Here is a 20,061-nt window from a genome sequence, read left to right as displayed (position 1 = left end):
AAAGAGCCCACTGACACACAAGAGCAAAACTTTTCTTTAGACTTTTCTTAGAGAAGGTCTTGACTGAGTAAATACCTGGTTGTATACAGCTATCAAGGTTTAAAAATATATATATATATAATGTTGTATGACTGTATCCAGTTTGCTGCCTTTAACACTGTGCAAGTGTTCGCTAGTGCTTTATAAAGAAAAACATGTATGAAGCAGAAAATATATGTATAGAAAAGGGCTGTAACAGTTATCCTGATAATCACAGCAAAATCCCCAGATGGTAAGTGATACCATTCAAATTTTAATTTCCTGATAACCGTGCTCTGAAATCGCGGTAAATACTATCAGACTGTAACCAAAGTTAGCAGCAACAAACTTTTACAGATGGAGCGACACTGAACGTGCGGCCCGTCCCTCCCCCTTCTGAAAACATCCTAACATGAAGCGGAAAACATAGCTGAAGGCAGTACTAGTGAGATAATGTTCTTACATGCACATTGCTTGTTTACAAGGGTTGATTTTATATGCACATTTGCTTAGTTGACGTTGTGTTGATTTCGACCTGCACTAAGGAAACTTTTCAATGCCTTTACAAGGTCTTTTTATATTTCATTTTTTGATCATTTTGGCTGTGTTCATACATATGGCATACATTTTGGCAAGATTGTGTTGTTGTTTTTTTTACTTACAATTTCCAGCTCAGCTCCTACAATAAGTCTAAAATGCGTTGTGTAAAATAACTGTTACATTCCTACTGTTAAATGCGAAAACTGTGCCACTGAAACTCATTCAAATGGTAATTTTTGATCCCACAGCCATCAAAGCATAAAAACACGCATTGTATTACTACTGGGTGTCATTCTGGGCTTTTCCCTTGGATTTTGTAACTTTTACTGTTTTCTACCTGATGATGTCTTTTTCCACTATATTTGACATTTAAATAAAATACATGCTATTTCCAATAGGTGCACTCTATGTTGCTGCTAATCATTGACACCAATCACAAAAACATCTACTTTGCATGAGGTATATTGAAAATATTTTTTTTTCTTAGTTTATTTTTGCTTTTTAAAAAAATCATAATGTCATTATGACAAAAACCTGGCATTTAAAGTTCCAAATTCAGAAAATTAATGAATATTTAATATTTAGGATTTGGACTAATGCTGGTTGAAAAAATTACTCAATAGTAAAAACAGTAGAAAATATTATTAATGTAGAATATTTATTAAAACTGGATTTTGAAAAGCACATTTTGTGTGCATTGCATTACAAGCGTGTGTATGTTGGTTAATATGGTTTTCATGTTGTTTTTATTTAAAGTTCTTTTAATGTTTGTGCACAAAGTGCATGGTGCTGCTGCCTATTATGCTTGTGTTTAATACAAAACTTGGCGAATATCAATAACCGTGATACTTTTGGTCACAATAATTGTAATATGAAAATCCCATACCGTTACATCTCTAATATAGGAGAATTTCACGTCATAAGGAAAATCAAGCATTGAAAAAAATACTGGTTAGCTACATACACCAAAAGAAACATTTGTATTTACTTCGTCTCAACACAGCAATTACTCTGGATTTAATCTGCAGAAAATGGTTTAGCAGCAATGCACAGCCACCGTCAGACCACACAGGCGACGCTTTGCCCATAAACACCAAAACCTACCTGTGGCAGGCTGAAGCCAATGGTGCCGCAGTTAACACTGGTGTGCGTCTTCAAGGTGAACACATACTTGTGGGTTAAATTGCGCACAGTCACGTGTCTGTATGAAGGTGAACAGTTAGGAGACAGAGGAGAGAATTACGTGTGGTACAGAAAGAAAAGTGTCAAACCAGATGCTACAGTTTCAGACAAAATCCTACTCACTGTTCAAACTGCTGCTCCTTCTCATTGATGACAGCGCAGTTGGTCAACGACAATTCGTCTGTTGGGCATCGAGCCGCTTGCATAATCTGAAAAGAAAGAAAAACATTTAAAATCAAGCAAATTTTAAGCATTGTCTCTTTCTGCAAAACGGGAGCACCCCGACTGGCAGCTCCTGCACTGACTACACATAAGACTCTCATACAGCCCAACTTAAAAAGGCCATCTAACCCATCTACAAAAGAGAAATGGAGATAAGTCTTTAGGATTTTTTTTTAACTAGGCAAGTTAATGGTTCTTTCATGTCAGCTAGTACTGGTCAGGTCTCATGCTGTCTAGACACAAAGACAAATTATGTCATTTTAGGAACATCCTAGGCCATGTCAATAGCGGAGACAGCTGATCAGTCATATGAGTTAATGTTCTTACCTCATCACTTATTCACAAAGGTGTTTCCATTTACCATTTTAGTGCATCAACTGTTTTTGACAAAGACCACCTTAGAGCCAGGCGACAGTAAGAACTTTTTTGCAGAGTTTTGTTTTACCAGAATTTTGCAGTTTCCCCACAGTTTTTCTAATGTGACACTTCAAAATGTGCATAAAAATGCATTTATGGTAACACTGGTGACTCCATTAACAAAGTATGATCTAAATGATCAAGATTTTGAAAGCTGCTGGTTGCACGCAAGTTTCATACAAAGTCCTCTAAAAGCTTTTTCCTTTATAGACAATAATTCCTAGTTTAACGCAAAAATGAGCAAAAACAAAAACAAAACCCCAAAACAGGTATTCAGAAAATGCTCACATACAGTACATGACCTACGAGTACCACAGCTGAAATACTGTGACAGCTGGTAGTACTGTGGACAGTAATGGATAATAATTCACAGTGTTTACAATCTGCATGCATGGATCTCATTACAGCTATCTATCTACAGAGAAAGGAAGACTGTGTGGCTTTGCTCCCGCTCCCCTTCACCATGAGAACGCTCTTACAAAACCACCATTACATGCATGTCGCTATGGTGATCTCTTAACACTGATAAAAAAAAAAAAAACCTCTCTAGACCTTCAGCACACAGAAAACTTCCTACTGAAGCTCCTTAGATTCTGAGTCTATTCGATGTTTAAATGTCAAGTGTAAACTCAGTTTCCTTTGTCTATAACAACCATTAAGATAGTCTGTCTTTGGTGATGTAATCGCTTTCATTAGCACTGTTGAAAAGGTTAACGTTCATTGGAGTTTGCTTCAGCAGAAGGTGAAATAAATGTGAATGAAGTATTGTTAAACATACAAAAAGTACACACACGGAGTAGTGCTGCCGAAGTTCCTGTTTCCTCTCCTTTATAATGTGAAAACCGTGAAAAAATCAAAGCCAAGATATTTAGCGCTGCCCGGGCAGAGACACCATTATGTGCTACACACAGTGGACTTATTGAATTCTTATTGACTCCTTCATGTTTATAGACAGTCACTTTGCAGGTTTTTAGACTCATTAGCATCCTATTTTGAGACCTTTGTAAATGTAGATTTAAGTGAACATATCGGCAGATATTACATATAATATAAAAAGTATGCTTTCTTTAAGGGCTGTCCACATCAAGCACTATAGCCGTAACTTTAGCAATAATGATGTGAGCATCCACGCTGATTAACGATAACTTTCTGTAAACAATGGCGCAGAGTACGCACTACGCACTCCACGAAAATGGATGTTTAAGAGGACATCAGTAAAGACAAAACTTCAGAGATCCCATCGGTGCCAGCGTCCGGTCTCAGGTAAAATTACTTTTTGTTTAATATGCAGCACAACAATAGGTAATAAAGCTCTTAATAGCAATGATTGATTGATTATACCATGTTTAATATTGCCCCTAAATCATAAATGAAAGAGATAAACTGCAATTAAGAAGCACTCCTTAAATCTATTTTGTCTCTCAAATGTGATGAAACAAATTAGAAACCTCCTCACGGATCACATTAAAAAATAATTTTTTTTTTTGTTCTAGCTGAGAGCCAACTCTTCTGGTTCTGAACCAATTTAATTTTGTTTAAAATGCTCTGAACGGTTCAAAAATTAGGTGCTGTAATCAGAAAGCAACCAGTTTTGTGTTGATAGGAAAGGGATATCAGGGTGAACCATGTATAATTTAGCATCACGAGCTAGAGACAGAAAATAGAAGCTACTGTTAGGCAGTGTGTAAAAGGTCGTTTTAACAACCTCAGAGCTACTTCAGAGGAAAGCTGCAGCTCGTCTCCTTGAGTGTTGCTGCCTCACTCCAAACTACTCAACAGACAGCAGCAAAACATCATAGCACTGTTGCAGTACTGATGGATAACAATCTGACCTACAGTATCAGCTACTGGCCAGTGAATCAGCATCCTCACAGCTACGGTGAAGCAAAGCAAGTTGATTATTCCTGAACTAAAAATATGCCTTTATTTGTCCTCAACAGTTATACAATGTAGAATAAATAAAAGTACTGACTTTAAGACAGTATACAGTATTTGTGATATATAACACATGCGTGACTAAGAGAAAAAATGGCCACGCAAAGAAAACTTTACAGTATTTAGATTTGGATTAAACCAGTTTGAATCAACAAGGATAAAGTCACACGTATATCTTTCACTTGTCAGTATCAACCTGCTTTCTCATTACAATTAACATTAATTTGTACTAAATATAAGTCCACAAGTGAGCCAGAGTCCTTATTATGTATTATATGTAGTTTACCTGCCTTGCATGATGGGCAATGACAGTGGTCAATGCACAAAAAGACAAATCAAGTTAAAGATCCATCAATAAAAATATATTACAAGAGACAGTAATACAATAGGAGTATTTGCAAGTGTCAACCCAGTCTTTTAAAGGTATAAGAAAAGCCCAGCCCAATTTAGACTCTCCAGCATGCAGGCTAACCAGAGCTCCAGAGATCATTTTTTGGTCCTGTCGATACAGATAATATTGCCTAATGTAGGATATGAGTCGACAAAAAGGGGGACACAAAACCTGGGCAAAATACAGAAAAATCTAAAGGGCAGTAAGTGCTGTCCTTAGTTCGTATGTAAAAAATGCTTTAATGCATTTTTTTTTAATTCATGCTTTGTCTGATATTTTATGGTGTCATGCCCTGGTCCTCAGAGAAATTTGATTCCATTTCAGCTTTAATTATTTGAAAAAGAATAACATAAACATGACACCTGAAAATGTGACCCATGACTTGTGCTTTAAAGCCAAAGTCTAATACCAAAGAAAATCCATTCTTTTCCATGCACCAGAGATTGGGTTAAAGCCATTCCTTACATTGTTTCCATTTAATCAGCTCAAGTGTAGAAGATAAAGATTGCTTTAGATTTTAAAGATTGCTGATAAAAATAATTAATAAAAACGTGCAAGAAAAGTGTCAGCATGGGAGGAAAGCTATTTTTTAAATTAATTTTATATTTACATTTTCACTTGACTTTATTAAAAAAAAAGTTGTTGGGAAATTGCTGTATATGATGTTGAACGTCTCAGTTTTGATTAAACATTTGCTAAAGGCATTTAAACAAAGTTTTGTGCTGGAGTTTGTAATATTACACATTATAAATATTGACAGAAATATTCACATTTTTATTGTAAATGCATATCTGTTTCAAATATCTGTTATCAGTCTCAACTACCCGAAAAACCAATATACATTTAACTGTTTTTCCAACTTTCAACAAAAGAAGAAAAAAGGTAGTACTTGTAAACTGTTCTGCCTCTCCTAAATATGAAATACTGACAACTATTAATATTTTTAATGTCGAAATGTATAATTATTCTAGAAAGAAAAGGTTGAAATGGTAAAAAATGTGCTATAGTGCATAAAAAAGCACCCAAATAGAGCTGTTACATTTAACTGTTTTTCCAACTAGACTAGACAAAAAATAAATTAGCTAATAAACAAAAATTATGATAGTAGTTGTAAAGTGTTCTGCCTCTCCTAAATATAAATTACTACCAACTGCTGATATTTTCAACATCAAAATTTATGATTATTAGAATAATAAGAATAGAAAGATTTTTTAAGGCTAAATAAGGTGCAAGAGTGCACAAAAAAAACATCCAAAATAGTGCTTATTCATGGTGGTCTGGGCTAATAAACTGACAACTGTGTGTATTTGTACACAGCTGTGAAGTGTAAATAAGACAGTCACTCTCTTTACACTGAAGCTAATTAAAAATTAAAACTGTGTTTTCAACACGAGCTCAGTTTATCAGACAGTTCATCTTGTTCCTTTTTACTCTTTCACTGCAGCTGCACTTCCTTTTACACTAATTAGCCATCATTGATTTAGCATTTCAAAGTCGGAGCTACATTAACAACACTTAGCGGCATTTTTATGTCGAAGTCAATGACAATATTCACTATACAATTTAGTAACCGCGGCTAAAATACCGTATAATAATTCACACATAGAGACACAACAGTAGCAGCAGTAGTTTCATGCTAGCAGTAGTCATAAGATCCTTTATTCGTCTTCCGGGCTGCCGACGAAGTTTTGAATGACACATCAATCTGCCAAACAGGCTCGTGCTGTGTTGGCTCATTTTACGTGTTAAACAAGCTCCCAGTCCGTTAAGAAAACGTTAGGTTTAGTATTTTGAGTTTTCTGCGTGTCGTGTGTTAAATTATAATATTCGGCTGAAACAAACTCACCCGGCCGGTCATCTTTGTGTGTGTTTTTTGACTCCAGTTCAAGTGCAAATTCAGCACAAACAGTGAGCTGACAAAAGGGAACAACTGCGGAGCAGAGAAAGTGACGCACGCAGAGGCGGGATCTGCCGACGTGTTGCGACGTCATCACGCACGTGAAGCGCAAGACTTTCCGTTTCACAGGAAGTTCCCCAGAAAAAAATCCCATTTTTCATTTAATTTTCATTTTTTATTCAAAATTCGGTTTCGTTTGTTAGTTTCCAGAGTGCTTCTCTTAATTTCAGTTTTATAGTTTAGTAGGCCTTGTAGTTTTTTTAATTTTTATTTATTTTCTTATTTTTATTTATATATCGGGGGTGCCATAAGATTTAATTTAATTGTCCATGATAGTATTTGGTTAAATCATTTAACTCAGCAAGATTAAATGTGGGACATGCCTCTACATGGGAAGGGCTTTTAATCCCTTTCACACAAAAAATGTTGCAATCATATTATTTTTTACACCCTTTGAAACCTAGGCAGATTGAGTTTTTTTAATTTTCAAAAACATGGGAAGAAGGGAAGTTTGCAAGAAATCTGAAAAGAAAAAGAAATCACCTGATGTTGCCAATAAAGGAAAACAAAAACCATGAAAGTAAAACAAAAGAATACAAAGCAAGAAGTGACCTGAAAAAAGCTTAAAAATTCCTATTATTCAGTAAAACATTTTCAAATATATAATTATGTTTATTGGACATTTTTTCCTTCGTTTTTTTTAAAGTCTTCTACATTTACTAATCTCTTCATTTTGCATCTCTCATGTGCGCTATGCCATTATTCTGTCTTCTTTGGTGCTTGTGGTTTCAGAAAAATAAACTGAAATATTGAATTCTGGAGAAACTTACCGAATATTGTATATTGACAAAAGTTTAAACATATATACATATTTGTATCATGATCTTAGCAGCTAACATTAACTCCAGCAGCAGAATAGGAAGTCAGTTGAGCTTCACATTAATTATACTCATTCCTAATCATAAATATTAAAAATTTAAATACTAAAAAATGATTTTAAAAAAGTTTTTTTTTTACCTGTATTTTGTGTCTGACAAACCCAAAATGAATAAAAATGGTTAAAAGAAAGTGATCAATTTCACTCACAGACTTTTTTTTAAAAAAATGTAAGAAATTAAGAACCATTTGCAGCATATATTTGATTTTCATTTGTTTCAAAAACAATCACATACTTTATTTTTGGGGGGCTGATAAAGAATAGAGCATGAGGATGGCTGAGACCTACATTTAACATTTCTAAAATGGAAAATGCCAGTATAATGTAAAAAATATTTGAATTAGAGGCAAAGTTAAGTCTTTATTTTAGATGCTGAAAGTGTCACAGTGAAAGGCTAGACAAATAAAAGTACATAAAATCCTACCAAAAAAAAATTCTTTATAATGGGATATTTGAGACTCAAAAATCTTCTGCATGAGCATGACTGATACATTTAAAATTTACATGCTTGTGCTTCTATATGTGCTTTTATACGCCATGAGAGAAAGAGGTTTGTGGCGCTGGTTTGAACAGTCTGATAACTGGGAAAAGAGACGTAGAAACAACACAGATAATGATCATGATGTTTGTGAAAAAAATCAAAATAAGACGATCCAAAACTGTCCGTTTGACTGATTTAATGCCCTTTCACTTGAAGTGACTTTTTTTCAAAAATTGTGACAAATATAGCAGCAAGAGGAAGAGGTTGTTGGGTGAATTCTGTAGTTTTTAGTGTCAACATCTGTTTAGTTGCAGAGGTAAATTTAAGGATGCCTTCTGACTCCTTGGATACCTTTCATTTAACTCTCTGTATACATTTTCAGCGTCATACTCCCAATTTTTAGGTGCATTTTAAAGACAATTTGCAACATGTAAATCCCGCATCCTCACCCTCATACTGTAAAACAAATATCACAGCAAAAGCAACCGATGAAAAATTACCTTTTTTTGCAAGAGACAAGACAAAATCCTTAAAATACAAAATATTTATTTTTGAAAATGTCTTTATAAGAGTAAAACAAAACAAAACAAAAAAAAATCAAAACCAAATCAAAACCATACAAATTGTTTGGTTACTAGCATACCACACTAGTGCTAGGAACTAACAATGGAGAATTGCTCACTCAGTTATAACTGACAGACGCTCAGAGGCGATGAATACATCTCCACCTCTGCCCTCCGATTTCATATTGCACCCAAACGCTGAGGCAAACAGAAGCGCCGAAAAAGTGGCACTAGTGGTGAAATGGCATCCTGTCTGTTCGATACATAACCAGGGTGGGCAGACATGTGGCAACCATCTGATTTTTCTTTTTTTTTTTAAACAAAAACACAAAACCAAAAAAAAAAAAAAAAAAAAATAAAGTGAGTTTAATACATATCTGAAATACAGTGGGGGCTTAACTGTTGGCATCGATATGGTGAGGAAAAAGAAATAAGAGTTAGGGGGAGCTCTTCGACCAAAATTCAGTATCCCAAGGATTACCCAACCTTCCAAAAACTGAACAGTGTGCTTCTGAAAGATATGGACAAGGAGGAGGAGGAGAAAGCCTCGATTCTGCGGTTTGTAGCAGAGTCCGAGGCCGCAGAGGTCAAAGTTGCACCTTTGAGGTTGCAGTGGAGTCAGCTTGGTGAGCCAGACCTTATAGCAGATATAAACATATATGTATTCTTAAACCTTTTCATCTTTTTATTGTGGTTGTACAATATTCCCTGATGGCCTGATTTGGCCGCTGAGTGTTATACAGAATCCTGAAGAGATATCAAAATTAAAGGAGGAAAAAAAAACAAAAAAAACAAAGGAGAGAAGTGATGAAATTGTCCATTGAGGGAGACGAGGGGGAGTTTGATGGGGGAATCCTGTTTGTTGCAGTTTGTGGGACTGTTGGTCGCTCTCCCTTGTCCCCTTCTTAAAATGTTATACACGCTGGTCAAACACACACAGTTCCTCCATCGCACTGCCGTGGCAAACTGCTCTGAGGAAGCAAAAGAAAATACATTTAATCAAGACTAAAGACAGCACAAAAAAAACACGTTTTTCCTCCAACTGAATATTTTTAACTACCTATGTCAGCTTCTTGGCTTTGTTGTAAAGTGAATCCACGACTTTGCTCATGTTCTGAATTGTTTCCAAGGCTGCTTCGTATGTTTTGTCCACTGGGGGCTCCTCGAATATGATCAAGACACCTTCACCTTGGTCAAGGATTCCTGCACAAAAATATGTGACACAATATATTACAGTGCACTGAAGACTCCTGCTGTTTATGAGCCATGGGGGGACAGGTAATATTTGGAGAAAAAATAATAATTTCTGAGATCAGAGTCAAAAATTAACAGGAGAATCCTTAAAAAAAAATCACACATTAATTTGTTTGTAAGGCACAGACAACTCCTTTTACCGTGAAACTTTTTGTCCAGAATCATCTGTGATAATTTCCTCTCAACATCTCCCTGTAAAGTAAAACAGAAAACAATGAATAACAAAACACACATTTTCAAAGGTATGATCGATCATTTTAAACACTCAGGAAAAATGTGAAAAACTTGAAGTATACGCACCTTTGACAGTTTGATTAGACCTGATATGTGTTCTATCTGAAAACAGAAGGAGAGGCCAATGAAATAATCAGTTAATTGGTTAAAATGATGAAGACAAAGTGGATTATATTCATGTCAACCTCGACTATGTAAAGAAAACTCCAGTATTTGCTCTTGAGAAAGACGAATGAAAATAAACCATTTATGCAAAAATATAATGCACAAAAGAATACATGATTACAGAAAGATCTAACAGCACATAAGAAACTACTGTTAGGAAAGTGGAATCGCATTTAGTGCAGAAAATCTATCAAAATCATGGTTTTACTCAGGTAACAGTAACATTAGGTTGCTGAGGTTTAAGAAAATTAAGAAAATGTGAACATTTAGGACGTGTATTATTCTATAGTAACAAGTCTCCTTTGAGCCAAGCTCGTCCTCACCTGTACTCTGGAAAAGGGTTCAATGACCCTGATGAGGTTTTGTTCCAGCAGGTTGTCGTACAGCTTGGCCAGGTGAGTGTTGATGATGGGATCGTCCCTCAGTTCTGCTCTGTACTCTGTTAGGGCCTGGAGGATGCACAACTTTGACTTTAAAAACTCAAACAAGGAGGCAATTTGCGTGAAATCATACCACTAAATCTTCATGAAAATGCTTGTTATACTGAGATAAACACTTATAACAAGGGTTTGGCCTTTATATATCATCAGCAAGCATCAAGCTAAGGCCATGTTTAGACAAGAACGGCTAGAAACGGAAAAGTTTTTACTTTGCGTTTAAAAAAGAAATCCGTGTTCATATGATAACATTTTGAAAACACTCCTGCAGGGAGCTAAAGTTCATTTCTATGTGCTGCACATGCTTGCAAGAGATGCAAAAGCAGAAGAGAAAGTAAGACCCAAAGGGCTCAAGAGAGACTCATCTGCATGAAAATCCATTAGCACAGATTTGAGAGGATTTAAAGGATTCTTACCTTTTCAAAGTCTGCTAATGATCTGTTCTTGCAGGCTTGGGCGACACATTTCAGTGCATCTGTCTGGATGGAGAACAACAAAAAAAAGAAATGTCATTCCACAGAAACCAGCTTAATACCTGCACAAAAATAAAGATACCTCATAAGTACAGCAAAGCTAATTTTCTTTTGGAAATATTAAAACAAAAAACAGAGGTAACAACAAAAAACGATTGTTTACATCACAAGATGCAACAAAAATATAATATTTTTGAAGGTGAGAATACGTTAAAAAAAAGTATTCGTGAGGTGAATCAGAGAAAAAAGCTTGTATCATATTTAGTTAAAATAGTACACATAATATTACAAGATTTACCCTTAATCCTATTTTTTTGTGTGAAACCAGCAATATTCATGAAAACCATCTGATGTCTGCCAAAAGACAAAACAGATTACATCATTGCTTTGCCCTAATATAAGCAGAAAAATGATCGGTACTTGCCTGTCTGCCGGCATATCGCAGACCCAGTTTACCGCTGATCAGGGCTTGAACCTCCTCTGGTCTGTAACGTGGAAATAACAGAAAAACTCATGTGAGTAATATAACAATGTAACGTAAGTTGAAGAGAAAGTTTGCCAATTATTAAACCAGCTCTGAGTCAACAATGCTCGGCTTCCCCTTTTGTGTCAGCCGAGTGATATGAAACGTGTCGCTTGGCAAACTTTTGCAGGCAGCACAGTGCAAAACATGGTTCACCTGCACAGACTTCAATGACACAGAGCTGGCTGAAAATCCTGTTTCCCTTTAAGCAGTGGACGCTGAGTTTTAAGCACTACTCACAAGTTGAGGACGATTTTGCACAGGAGCATGTATTTGAGGGCTGTGATGGCTCTGGGGCTGTCGATGGAGTCGTAGCCCTCGAAGGCCTCAAAGAAGTAGGAGTAGGCCGTCTTCCAGTCCTTCTCCTCTGCTGCGTGGATGATCCCTGCGACAGAGACGACACAACATGATCGTTACAAACTACTTCAGCCACCGTGAAATGAGAAACACCGCCAGAACACCGGAGAGACTTGATGGGCTGAAGATAAATAATGTCACTGTTGCGTGAAATGTTGAAATCTTTGTGTGCTGGCTTTCACTTGGCATCACCCAACAAGGACCATTTAATCAAAATGCTGGAATTCCATTACAATTAGCCATGAGCCGTGTTTCTTTTTTTCCAGTTCACAGAGTTGTAAAGTCATGAATAACCACCATCGTGCCTCGCAGCGCTTCCACATTCACACAAGGAAACACAAACTGTGTGACTTTGAGATGGTTATCAGCATAAAAATGAGCTGAGTCACTGAAAAGCACACCAAATATTTTAACTGTTGGGGAGAATAGCTGCTTCATGGACAGTTTTGTGTCATATTAATAATAATAATACATTAGCTCATTTTTTAACCACCACCATTAATTGTATTGTAATTAAAATTAGATGAAAAAAAAAAATCAAACACCAGTTTATAGTAACATTCACACTTTAAAAAAAAAACAATAAAAAAAGGGAGATTGAAAAGCATTATTAAGTAGAGCTGAAACAATCTATTCATTTTCAACTATAATTGATTATTAATTTATGTAATTTTTACAGCGAGCATGCAAATCTTAATTCAACTAGCACATCTCATTCAAAGTGGAAATACAATCTGTTTGCAGGTGCAAGAAAAAGACAGCAACCAACCATAAACGTGAATCAAAACCATGAAAACTAATAAAATCTCATAAAAATATATTAAAATGAAAAATAACCAATTGAAATCGAATCAGAGTTGATCAAAATTATTCAAAATAAATCATGTTATAGTAAAAGTCGCCCATTAAAAGGGAATATTATAAATAAGAAATAAAAAAATAACTAAAAACTGAATAAAAATAAATACAAAAAACAAACACAACTGACAAAATAAGATTAAATAATAGATAATCCAATAAAAGTACAAGCACAACTGAGGAAATACAAGGAAACAGAATTTCAGCTTTTTGAATGTGACTATTTTCTGTCCTCTTTACTCCTCAGTGAAAAATAAACTAAATATCTTTGGTTTAAGGACAAAACAAGACATTTGAGGTTGTCATCCTGGACTTTGGGAAACAAACTTGACTGGCGCCTCCCAGTGGTAGTGTCAAAAATAGGTAGACAAAAGGGATTGACTCATCTTTCTACAACAACTGGTGCTATCAGAGGAATCCAAAAGCTGCTGCATTCAAATTAAAACCCCAAACATGGACATCCTACATTTTGGGCATTCTGGCAAAGCAAGTGAAGAACTATCTTGAGGCACACACAAAGCTATTTAAAGTAGGCTTCATACAAGATAAAATGTTCTTTGGGGACATTTAATGGAATTGGGCTGTTGTTAATTTTATAGGTTAAATCTGGTTTTACTGCAAGGACAAAACAAAATGAAAAAGGCCTAAAAATTTTTATTAACAAATGCATTTTGTAGTTTGTTTTATCCTGCCAAAGTGCCAGATGGTGAAGTTGTTAAACAGCACTAAAATCAATCCAATCTGGATTATGATTTTAACAATACAAATCATACTGTGACTACTAAATTCTCAGTTTTCCTGACATGATAAACCGCACCAATCTGTTACCCCACACGCAGAAACAGCACCACTTTAGCACCGGTGATCTCCGATAGTGAAAATAGTGAACACACACTGACCTGACTGCATGTCCAGAGCTGCCTGGAGCTTTGGAGGACAGTAAATGGCGTTGGCGGTTGTCCTGGCTGAGGTGAGGGCTGCGCGGGCCTTGGGCAGGTTACTAAGAGCGTGGTACGTCTTACTTTCAAGCAGCTGAACCTCCACCAGAAGAGCTTTGTCATCCATCTTTTTCAGCTCCTGGAGCAACTGGGAGCCTGAGGGAAAGAGACAGAATCGGAGTTAATGTCATGCACATTAACTGTTGCAATAACTTTGTACAAAACTCAGTAAACAGCTCGGAGGTACATGTAATATTCCAGTCCTGATGTGTGCTGTTCTTTCTCTTCTTGTTATAATTAAAATCATGTTTAAATTCTGTGGAAACTCCTTTGTTTATAAGCTAATTAAGTCAATTTGGCACACACATTTGTTTAAACAAGAAGCAACTTGTTAGAGTTAACTGAATAAGATTGTGATAGTAAAAGATATCTTTTTAAGTTTTTGTGGTCTTTGGTAGATCAGAAATCATCTTTGTGGTGTGCCACACAGCCATTCCTGCCTCTCTGTAAAGTCCCCGAGGCTGGAGAAGGATGCTACCATTTACCACAAGATAAAAATGTTTTGTCTCTAAACACTCACCAAGCGCCAAGGCCTCCTGGTATCTTTTGGTGTCAAAATAGAGCGAGATCAGCCGTGCCTGAAACAAGACAGAGTGCCGTTAGACAGGCAGAGAGCAGCTGTGCCGATCTATCGCCTTGTACAAAAACTGCAACATGTATCATGGACAAAAACTACCAGGATATCAGATACTTCATAACAAAATCAAAATGCAAGAAGCTCAGCTTTAACCTTTTCAGCAGAGGGAAGCCCCAGCATGAGTCTCCGTTTCAGGATTTTTCACATTTGCTAAACTAATTCCTTAGCATTTCAATGAACTGTATTAAACTGTACATTTCAACACTTCCATTTCTACAGAAGATTTTCAAGGCCTAGCAAGTAAGCCTTTTATCCTTTCCATTTTGTACTCATACATCCATATTTTTCTTCTGAAAAAAATTTGGCATCACTGCTGTCAAAATGATGATGGCTTTATGTTGCAAACATCCTCATGCTGTTGTTTTTTTTGTGCTTTGCTTGCATATATCTGAAGCAAAAGTACAGTAAAAAAGACAAAACTGTTCCAAAACATGACATGTGAAATTTGTGGAACATTTTAAAAAAAGATTTAGGTGCAATCATACTAATCTTATCATTAAACTCTGACAATTTGAGGCCCTTCGGTACATTATTCCAGGAAGAAGTTTATTACATGTTATTATAAGTGAACATGTACAAAAATCATTAATCTCATACAAACAGAAGAACTGTATCAGATTTAGCTACTTCCTAATTTCTATCTTCAGTCACTGGGCAGGTAAAAAACAAATTAAAAATAACTGCTGTTTTGTTTTAATCTTGCTCTTCACACACAAAAAGAGACTTTTGGCTCACATGATGGAATAAACATGTTTTCGCTAGTCTCATAGCCCTTCATAATGTCGGTCATTATGAAGAAATCCATGGCAAACACTGACGGTAGGATGTTGAAATGCCACTTACGCACTTCTTGGAAGAACGTGCTAAATTACAGACAGTTCCTACATTCCCAAGAATCACTTCTTACAGAAATTGCCAAATAGAGGAGTTAAACAAACTGCTGTCAAAGGTGAAACTTAACACTGACGCGTTTCATTTTGCTTGAAATGTGGCGTTCAGAAGCCGCATTACAATATCGCCTGTTGAGACAACTGCTGCGGGAAAAACATGTTTGTTAAAAGGATACTTTACTAATTCAACCAGCTTTGTATCAAAACAACTTGGATATCATGTGTAGATGATCTGTGATAAACTTTCCTCCTGTTGCTTGAGCTACAATCTGTACTTCCGCATTTTTGTATTTCCCACCACTCATGCCATGGCCACAAAAAGCATAGAAGCCGATCAAGTGACAGACCCGCCAATCTCTCTCTCAACCTTGGACCGAAATCTGATAATAGGGTAAAACTAGGCTGTGCTGTTGAATATCAATCAAGATTATATTACTGGACTGCCTATTTCTCTCCTAACATGTTCTTTTTCAGAAACATATTTTAATGGCATATTTTGCTGTAATAATGAGTTTGTGAACAGGAAGTGGGCACCATACTGCTTCCTCGCCTTTAATTGTACAGGAAAGGTCAAGCATGAAGGGGAGGGGGGGGGGCATGCAGCAAAGGGCCGAGGCTGGAATCGAACCCGCGGCCTACAGACAACCTAGCTTAATGTGAGTATCATTTTTATATCGGTGAAATACTTCTTTACATTAAAACTTGAAAAAAAAGGCATTTGTTTTTAGAGATCTCACCTCACAGCTGTTCCCTAAAACATGAGTACTTCTCTCTCTCTGGCTGAGCTCATGGTACACACTCAGTGCTATTAACAAAAGGTTCATCTTCTTACTCCTATCGCATTACCCAGAACTTGCGTCCTAAGGGCAAACCACTGACTGTCTGGAGAGCGTCCCTCTTCTCAGCTTTCATTGGTACATGCCACAGTTTCATTACTTCTTGTACACTTTAAATGCAGTACTAATACAAAATCTTTTTGATCCTGTATTTTGTATTTCAGCCAAAAAGCTGAAGATACTCCTGGCTGTGAGTGTGAACCTGCTGGCAGTCATTTGGCCACGAAGCCCATTTTGGCTGCTACAGCAGGGTGATGTCATCATCAACGACAGTGTGTAGTAGCTGTACAAGCATCCCTCCTTAGGCAAATTTTTACAACTTTGCTTCATCATTTTTACCAAGTTTCCAGTCTTCATTTGGTTGTGAACTAAAGTAATACCTACAAACAACCAAATGCTCCACCTTAATCTGTTTTAAATCACATTGTCTCCCACTCTATGAGTCAGGGCATGTTAAATTTGATTCCTCCCACAGCTGCTATTAATGTTTGGGAATATCTCTTTTGTTTTCACTATTATTAGTCATGAGGGATGTTGTGCGTCAGCGCTAACTGGGGCTGGATAAGTGGATGAATACATCAACTGTTGGGCGATACACTGTGTCCTTTTTTTCTGCCTTGTCAGCAATCAAGGTGTTAAACTTAATGCAAATAATAAACCTCAAAGAGTATAATTTGTCATCTACAATGTCACCAAACTCAGCAGCAAGCTCCTCATTTGCAGTTCCCCACTGGGGAAAGATATCACAAGGGTTTATGTTCCATTTGAAGGTTTTATATTTCAGTGATATTCAGCTGTATTCTGCAGGTTTCTCGTCTGTTATAAATGATATATTCCTAGTTTAAGGGGTGGAAAAAACAGTCAGATTCTAGCACTGAAGCATTCTGATACTGCAGCGTTTTTCAGAGAACTCGTCAATGGATTAAGTTTCATGTGACATTTGATAGCACCAACAAGTTTGTCATCGACCGCCTTACCTCCAGAGCCTGTCGTAGGAAGGTCCTCTTCTCGGCCTTGGCCCACTCAATGCACTCAAGACACAGCTCAACCTCCTGCCCTGTTGCTGCCTCCATGTCAAGGAAAAGGTCCAGCAGAGAGCGGACCAGTCGGGCCGCCTTGGCCTTGCTGATAGAAATCAGAAAAGGCCTCACAAATTTCAGCAGACCCCCTAGTTCTGGAGACAACCACAAAGAGGAAAAAGGCAAATATAACACAAAGTAGTGACGTAATATCAAATCATTTCCTTTCGTTTTTTTGTAGTCGTAAACTAAAAACAAGCACAGAATGAACATCAGCGTTTCACAATTACCTGCAGCCTGTCCTGTCTTGGCCAGGAGTGTCCCCAGCTCCAGGATGCTCTGTTCTTTAACCCTGACAGCTTCCTCATCATTCTCTTGGACATCTCTCCTCACTGTTAAAGAAAAGCAACAAGTTGATGCAATCTGTAAAGTTTAAAACAGTCTGGGTGCCAAAAAGGACAGTATATAAGCTTTGTAAACCAGTATTTCATTTAGTCTTGTTTTATGGTTTTAGATGTCATTTCATCTGTTTGATTTGCATCCTCTCAATATTTCTAAATCTAAAGTGTACATATCAACCTGACAAGTATGGATACAATTAACTGCTAAGTTTTAACATGATACAATATTATATGAATTTTATAGGGTGACGACACAATATGTGACAACGTCTACCAACATAAAATTTAGATTCAGTTAGATTAAATTCAATTCGGGGGCCTTGGATCAAAATAAGACATATACAGAAAATACCCTGAATGTCTTTTTCCTGGCTGCTTATCACTGTCTACCTGGCACTGTTTGAAGTTTAGGATGGCGGTGCCCTTGGACAGAGTTCCAAAATAATGGCATATTTTAACATTATTGATGTTTTCGCTTTGATTCATAAATATTGGATTGTTGATCAAGGAATAGATAAATTGATATGTTTTGTGGTATTGTTACATCCCTACAAATTGTGTTAAATGTAGATTACACTGCTCTGGGGTACAATGTTTTTCCTTAAAACAGCTTTCTATGTTGACCCACAATCCGAAAAGCAAAATATATTGCACCTATTAAGGAACTGAGAAGCAGCACATTTTAAGTGGAATCAAAGAAAATTTGGCTTTTTGTTTCATAATAACTTACATGATACCAAAAACACTTGTATTAAATCGCAACTTAATGTGTCACAACGGTTTACGTCTTAAAATAACTTTTTATGTCCACCAACAATCCAAAACCCAAATATATTAAAGTTTTAAAGCTGTAGAGCAGAGAGAAGCAGTAAATCATCACATGAAAGATAAAATCAGAGCTGGTTTGACTTTTTGCTTTATCAGTGATTATCATAATTTTACTGCTTTTCTGTCAAAGTGCTAATCCGTTTATTTAGCCTTAAATTGAGAAGAAAATCAATGTTTTATCAGGACATTTAAACTAAAGAGGAACAAAACAGTGTAGCTTGACAGCTAGTCGGCTGTAGTGACAAGGCAATTTGAGGACATGCCTATGGGAAATTTAAGACCTGTTTACAGTATATCGTAATGAAATATCCCTTTGCTCTCTGTTTGATTTCAATAAACACACATCTTAGGTCAGAAAATAACACATGTCCGATTAATAACAGAATCAGTTGTAGTTTCGTGTCAATCTGTCAGATAGCTGCCTTTCAGTGTGTTGATGAAATTGGTTAAAGCCTTTTGACAACAAGCTAAAGACGTTAGCCACAACAGCAATCGCGCTAGCATGACAGTCACAGTACAGCTAATGATAGTTAGCTTAGAAACTGTGGACACCGACAAAAACAACACGACACGATTACACGGTTAAAAATGTGACATTTCCGATAACTACTGACATATTTCACGCCCGGGCCTAACGTTAGCACGGCAGCTAACACGCTAACTAGCAGTTACCGTTACCCACCGTTCAGCAGTGAGTCAGCACCGCACACCACCGGCTCCTGCCGCTAGCTAGCACGCTAACCTCACCGGCTAACGCTCACCGAGAAAACCCACATCACGGCGGCCAGGTGTGAAGTGACCGTCTTTAAAACCTCGGACGAACACTTACCTATTGAATGGAGAATGTCGATTGAGGCGTTGCGGTCCGTGCTAATGAGAGACTGGGCTCTCTGAAATTCAACCACTGCTGCAGCCGCCATCTTCCTTATTCAAATGCTGCTTGAATGAAAACTACGTGCGCGGACTACGTTACTTTGCGTACGTGACGTCAGCGCGTGACTCGGTATTTAAAGGGCGCACATGGGAAATGTAGTCTTATGAAAAAAAAGGTCGTAAACATGTAACAGATGCCCATTTACCCATGCCTTTCTCTTTCTCTCTTTATTACAAAAGTAACAAATTAAGAGAAAAGCAAGAAAACTAAAACAAAAACAATTTCACCCTAAAGATCAAGGCTAAGCTCCATATAAATACATGTAACGTTTTATTTATTTTTGTTTATTTTATTTTTTTAGATTTATTTATTTTTGCCTGCATTGTTTCAGAGATCAGTCTTTTCAACCAGGCTTTTTTTTTTTTTTTTAACTTTATTCTATTCCTAGTGCTTATTTCATTTTATTTTATTATTTCTTTTTCATTTTCTATAGACTTTCATTTATTGGTGTTTTTTTTTTTTTCATTTTATTGTTTATTGTTTAGGTCTTGCAAAACGCTATTTGTTGTTTATTTAATTCTTTTTTTTTTGTAACTATGTGTTGTCGAAATATTGTTATGAAAAACATTTTGGGCTGGGTGTTTGTAGTGACTCTCAATTAAAACACAAATGCAACCAACTAACATTTGAAAGA

The 20,061-nt window shown here is 36.6% G+C and overlaps 2 protein-coding genes across 4 annotated transcripts in view; both read right to left on the bottom strand.

Moving 5' to 3' along the window:
• LOC121958906 (vesicle-fusing ATPase-like) overlaps positions 1–6,709 on the bottom strand; it is a 31,515-nt gene extending 24,806 nt beyond the window's left edge. The window contains exons 1-3 of one of the 2 annotated variants that reach the window (XM_042508083.2): positions 6,552–6,709; positions 1,864–1,949; positions 1,663–1,759 (exon numbers count right to left, since the gene is read on the bottom strand). In XM_042508083.2, the coding sequence (XP_042364017.1) occupies positions 1,663–1,759; positions 1,864–1,949; positions 6,552–6,563 (195 nt within the window). In that variant the 5' untranslated portion in view covers positions 6,564–6,709. Of the gene's footprint in view, positions 1–1,662; positions 1,760–1,863; positions 1,950–6,551 lie in introns of those variants that run through there. The other variant, XM_088070428.1, reaches the window with a different exon arrangement.
• Positions 6,710–8,549: 1,840 nt separating this feature from the next.
• On the bottom strand, positions 8,550–19,480 carry psmd11b (proteasome 26S subunit, non-ATPase 11b). Of its 2 annotated transcripts, none has more exons than XM_088069856.1 (13): positions 19,323–19,480; positions 17,555–17,656; positions 17,223–17,419; positions 14,403–14,460; positions 13,784–13,978; positions 11,910–12,054; positions 11,567–11,631; positions 11,090–11,148; positions 10,560–10,685; positions 10,138–10,173; positions 9,978–10,029; positions 9,644–9,786; positions 8,550–9,549 (listed from the first exon to the last, which is right to left on the bottom strand). In XM_088069856.1, the coding sequence occupies exons 1-12, from the start codon at positions 19,411–19,413 to the stop codon at positions 9,644–9,646; spliced, it is 1,269 nt and encodes a 422-aa protein (XP_087925982.1). In that variant the 5' UTR covers positions 19,414–19,480; the 3' UTR covers positions 8,550–9,549. The 2 variants fall into 2 exon arrangements, with proteins under 2 accessions (XP_087925982.1, XP_087925981.1); XM_088069855.1 differs by having other exon boundaries at positions 8,550–9,554; positions 19,323–19,479.
• Between the last annotated feature and the right edge of the window lie 581 nt (positions 19,481–20,061).

This window comes from Plectropomus leopardus, chromosome 19 (genome assembly GCF_026936395.1).
Source record: "Plectropomus leopardus strain MGB_pleo_1.0 chromosome 19, ASM2693639v1, whole genome shotgun sequence".
Lineage (NCBI taxonomy): Eukaryota > Metazoa > Chordata > Actinopteri > Perciformes > Serranidae > Plectropomus > Plectropomus leopardus.
The sequence above is the reverse complement of the archived record's forward strand: the minus strand, read 5'-3'. Positions and strand labels throughout refer to the sequence as shown.